Source organism: Patiria miniata, unplaced genomic scaffold (genome assembly GCF_015706575.1).
Source record: "Patiria miniata isolate m_02_andy unplaced genomic scaffold, ASM1570657v1 HiC_scaffold_7, whole genome shotgun sequence".
In the NCBI taxonomy this organism is placed as follows: domain Eukaryota; kingdom Metazoa; phylum Echinodermata; class Asteroidea; order Valvatida; family Asterinidae; genus Patiria; species Patiria miniata.
In genome coordinates, this window is record NW_024037074.1 from 17,746,869 (window position 1) to 17,752,751 (window position 5,883).

General features: G+C 41.4%; 1 protein-coding gene across 1 annotated transcript; it reads right to left on the bottom strand.

The window, feature by feature from the left end:
- Positions 1-382: 382 nt before the first annotated feature.
- On the bottom strand, positions 383-2,790 carry LOC119744579 (olfactory receptor 2K2-like). Its single transcript, XM_038220575.1, has one exon. The coding sequence runs from the start codon at positions 2,511-2,513 to the stop codon at positions 1,536-1,538; it is 978 nt and encodes a 325-aa protein (XP_038076503.1). The 5' UTR covers positions 2,514-2,790; the 3' UTR covers positions 383-1,535.
- Between the last annotated feature and the right edge of the window lie 3,093 nt (positions 2,791-5,883).

A 5,883-nucleotide genomic window follows, 5' to 3' on the forward strand; every position in this document is an offset into this window, starting at 1 on the left:
ACATCTGATAAAATTATAGATGAAATTATTATTATAAGATGGAATTTTGCGTCGGGGTGATATAAATAAAATTAGGTTTTGCCCTTCACCGACGTTTTTAAACACTGTATACTCAGTGTGTTACCTCCCGAGTGAAAGTTGGAAAAAATCACTCGGGTGGGACTCGAACCCAGGACCTCCTGCCTTCTAGTGCAGATGTCTTACCACTCGACCACCGAGCTAACGAAGGCAGGAGGTCGTGGGTTCGAGTCCCACCCGAGTGATTTTTTCCAACTTTCACTCGGGAGGTAACACACTGAGTATACAGTGTTTAAAAACGTCGGTGAAGGGCAAAACCTAATTTGAAATTATTATTATTATAACATCTATGTGTTTTTGTGATTCTGAGATAAAAAAAAACCACCTCTTGTTTGTTTTACAGTAAAATAACAAAAACAACTTTAACCGATTTATAGGTACGCTGTGTCGACGCACAATGAAAGTCCAAGTTCAAATCAGGTAGTAATTAAACCCAACGGATTACAGGTAGGCATAGAGGGAGAAAATTACTTCTCTGCATCAATTTTGATTAGTTTAAAGGGGGCATGGCAATCGCTGGTTAGTGATTTGCCGTCAATCGTTTTCCCGCTAATTGGAAACGTGCACTAGGCCATGCCATGGTGATTTATCACGATTCTATGCAGTCTTTAACATACAGCTTTAATATTACATGCAGTGTGAAATTCAGGGAAGTGATTTTACAGTCAGCCGTACGTGGTATATATATTAATATTGAATGAGATTTTACATGCGAAGTCAGCACTGAAGGGCTTTCGCATTGCACAAAATGTAATGCGAAGTGAAATTGTAAACACAACATAGAAACGAAAACGTTTCTGTTCACCATTATGTTCTTCTCTACATCAAGAGATATTCATGGGAGGCAATAACGGCGAGCTATTTGAAGAATGCAACAGTTCATGTTTTCATAATTATATCGGAGCCTCTGAGCAATATAAATCACAAGATGTTTACTCTTCGATAATGCAACGAGATAAATATAACGTGGGCTTAGCTGGAAAGAAGATTTATGCACAGCAAATTACTATCAAAAGCAATCGAACAGAATTTTCAGCTAGAAATTCAAATTCAAAACAAACTAAACGAACTGTATGTTGGCTTTTTACCAGAGTCACAGAATAGGTCAAACATTATTTGTAATAGCTTATATTATTTTCCTTGCAGTATAATTCCCCGGAAGATCTTAAATTCAAGAGCAAGTTTTTTCACAGACTAAATATTAAAAACAACGAAACAATTTCAAACGTCCTTTAAGAGAAGGTATGTATTAAACCCATTTTTAAACAAAATTCAGGGTAACATTAGTGCTGCAAGTGAAATTAAAATACATGTAGTTACAGTGGAACAGTAAGTACTGCGCAGAAATCGTAGCGTCTTGCCACATGTCCAAATTGTTTTGACAGGCAAAAACATATACATTATACGTATGTATACAATTTTACAAAATGGATCCTCTTGCAGCAGTCGTAGCATAGTTACTGATCAAGAGTCTGCATTGGAGATCGATCAGTTGACATGTCAAATGTCCTTCTGAAAGAGCGAGATGGTGGCTGATTCTCCACAGGCTCCTGGGCTCGTCTCTTGGCGAAGCACCATCTCCCGAGAACATTCCTCCAGGACAGCTCCTTCAAGTCGCTGTTGACCAAGCCGTACATGAGGGGGTTAATGGTCGAATTAGCCGCATTCAGAGCCAGTACGATCATCTCAAAGGAGGTCTTGTTCAATTTTTCCTCCAAGAAGTAATGTAAGATGATGTATATGACGTGCGTGGTGTCGATTGCAAACACCACACCTGCAGTGATCGCCAACTTGATGACGACGCGGCGTTGAACCAGTGACGAGGCCAGGGGACGCTTCCACAGACGCCAAAGTGTGACGGTGTACAAGACACTGTTGGTAGTTAGGAATACCACACAAAAGAAGACGATGACAAGGAGGAGAGCATCCTGGTGGAAGCTGAAGAGGGACACCACCAGTTTGACCAGACCACCACAAACTGCAGCAGTCAGCCAGGCCACGGCAGAGATCTTTCCAGCTCGATGTCTGTCATTGACGAGGATCGAGTACCTCAACGGGAAACACACGGCGAGGAAGCGTTCGATGGCCACGATGGTGACAAACAAGCTAGTAGCCACGTAGGAGACGGCAAACATGAAGCAGAACCCGCGCAAAAAGGGATCTTCCTTGTCGCCGACGCACGTGAAGGACAGCGCCAGAATCAAGAAGATGACACCACCCACGGATAGGTTGGACAAGAAAATATTGAACGGAGTCCGGAGTGATCTGTTGCGTGCGATGAACGAGAGAAAAACGCAGTTGGTTAGGAGACCGACCGGAAACACCACGAAGATGAAGATCTCAGGTACCGACAGAATACGTTCATCAAACGGTACAATTTCAGTCGAATTGTTTCCGAAGCTTTCCATTATTGATGCAGAATTGTTGGTATTCATGCCTGACTGTGAATTGTTGCATTCGATAGTTTCGAAGGACTTTTCATACAAGAGCGGTTATCAAGTACAAGTGCACGCTTGGATGCTGATCCGCACGATGATGCTTTGATGCTGATCCGCACACGATGATGCTTTGATGCTGATCCGCACGGCTTTCATGCGCAGATACTCGCAATGAGAAACCCAACTCATTACACATGACTCGAGGACCTATGCACCAATGCACTTGCAGTGTCCATGCATAATTACTGCTACATAAAGCGATGGAGGGTTCATGATGTCGTCAATGTCAAATTGCCTCGGCAGAAGCCATCGACCCCAGCATAACACAGCGGGTCACTTAATAAGCCATCGTCATCCGTGCAGTTTATTATTCTGTATTCAATTACAATTTTGTGCTCAAGCACTCGCTCGATGGCCCAGGTGAAAATGTCACATTTTCTTTCATCAGAACAACAGCTCAGGCGTGATCCAATGGTTGACTAATTACAATCGCGAAAGTACGGATATCAGGTTTTCACCCTTATGGATGCGCGATCGTCACTCCGTTCTGTTGGGGCCACCGCTCCCAATGCATCAAAATCGTGCTGTTCCATACCAATCCGCTCCGCACTGCAGAATTGGCCGATAAAACTCAGATATTCTAAGATACCTTTTCTAGATAACAAAGTATTAAACCTAGCAGAAAACACGTCAGCCATTTGCGTTTATCTCACGGTAAATATTATCTAGTCTATACAGCTGCACGGTCAGTATGATTGAATAACATAAACATTGTATTTTTTTTTTATAAAGTTCAGCAGACTGCAAAGGGACATGGAACTCTGGCCTGTCGCAAATGGATGGTTTTCATGTCATTAAAAAGAATACTGAAAAATGATGATAAAGCGATAATGACAGGTGATAATGGAATAACCGCATTAGGCCTGTGGATAGCAAATAAGCCTCCTTCCGAACAAATGGATGATGGATGGAATCGGTCAAAACTTCTTCATGCTAAAATAATTAGCTTAAATTATTCTCGCTATAAAGTACATTTCAGATGATAAAAAACATTCTGCAGCTGGGTCAATAGCCACACACATAGCACGACACAGAAATTTGCCCGGGGTATCATGATGATAAACTCATTAACCCGTAGAATGTATGAATCCTTCATATTAGCCTGATGCTCTTTGTATATTACTTAGTATGTTGTGGTTATCGGAATTGAAACAAGACCCCCTGAAAAGAGCGCCCTCACTAACAACATTAACAGTGCAAAGTGTCATGCGTCTCACGAAGGAACGATGACCTGCATGTCCCCAGTGCGGGCGCTTTATATATGCATCTATATGTGTCTATTTACAAAGAGTGAAAATAAGTCTTCAAATAATTTATTTCATGTTTTTCAATGTATTTATTTCTTTCAACAACGTTCGACAGCGCAAGCTCCAGAACAGGATGCATATTGATAAGACTTGCTACAAGATGTGGAATCGCGCACGGTTTAAGCTAACGCGATCACACAGTGCAGACGTTTGCACACGCAGGAAAATGAATACACAAAATGTGGCGGTATATTTTGATGAAAAAAAATCACAATTTCACGGGTTTATTAAACTTATACATTAATCAAAAAGAAATCTGTAAAAATGTCCTATCTGTTGTTTACTGGGAGTTCTATATAATTATAGCCCATTGTGCTTGAAAGACATCTTCAACACATTTCATTTGAGTAGAGTGCAAACGAGGATATTCACATCGGTATACGAGACCATGGAGGAATAAGAACACATTCCTCTATGATGGGACTACGGAAGAAGGAATAGATGGAAGTTGACGTCGTCACTATTAACGGTCGGCCAAGGTTAACCATAATCACATGTAGCCACATTTTCCTGGGCCGACTAACGTGGCCACATTGGGAAGACGGTTATCAAGATGACCAGAGAAGTAAGGGGATTTAAGTGTATATTTACTTATTTATTTTCAACACGTATACCCCCAAACCTGCCAAAAAGGAAGAAGAAATGAAAATACACAGATAAGACACTGAAGAACGTTGATAAGATGAGCGAAATCGAGTGAAACTTGTAGTTCGGCTGTCTTTGATCGAACTCACGCAAGTCGACTATTCGGGACTAGCTATAGTCTACCGAGATCAATCGCATCGTACATTATTAGTGTAGTTACGTCACCAATCATCGATAAGTCGGCCAATGGTCTTCGATCGAACCTGCTCCGAGATGCAACTCTCATGCCACGATACGACCAGAGGCGGAAGCACACAGTGAACTGTTGTCTCTTCGGCTTCACTATAACGGTAGTCCGCAAAACAAACACTCGAGTATTGAGCAGGTAAAGCGTTTGGGAATTAAGCTCTAACGGTGCCCACCAGACTATGCAAACAGGGTTTCAAAGTTTTCCATGGAATGTCTAGAAGAAGTGTGGTTTTCGTTCCACAACACAGACTGTTCGGACCATAGTGCTAAATATATGCAGCACATATTGACAGATTCTTGCCCCACGATAGTTCAGAACTTAGAAATTGTATGATATAAAAATTTGGAAACTGGAAAATTAACAATATAGAAATAAAAAACAGGTTTTGTTGTGTGGCCTCTGCATCAGACTTAAACACCCTATAAAATAATTTTATAATCTTCATCAAACCTAACAGTTGACTTCATTCTCCTCCCTCCCCCCCCCCCCCCAAAAAAAAAAAACACCCAAACGTTTTTGTTAGAAATGTGCACCCTTTCCCGAAAGGTTTTGTTCGAGTTACTTAATTTAAAAAAAAAAAAAAAAAAAAACCAAACAAACAAACAAACACACCCATTCTTGTTCCGTAGTTGTGTGGACATACACTCGTCCCTACGGGGACCGGGTATTTGACGGGACCGAAAACGCTGTGGGGACAGCAGAAAGTCCCCATAACTCGGTCCTAATTTGCCTAACAATAAAATACTTCCCCCATAACGCGGTGAACGCCTACCTACGCAACAACTTTTCTTGTTTAATTTCAACTAATATTACGTTCAAGCAATTAGGAGTTAAAACGAAGGCTACAGCCATCTTAATACAAATTAAAAAGGTGCAAACTCAACCTTCATTATTAGGTATCTTAGTCATTCCTTCGTTTACTGATGAAAAACACACAGTCGCTATTTGCGTCACAACATAGCAACCTGCCTCGCCCAAGGCTACGTGAGCACGATCGATATTTACCGAACAGACTAACTCATACTTTCCCTTATACACACCCTTCCCTGTAAAACTTTTTTTTTGGACTGGCATGTGACCATTGAGTGATCATGCCAAATGCTAACATGACATTACATAACCGTGTAAGCCCCATTCGCGCGGCGTGTTTGCTTTCTAGGGTGGA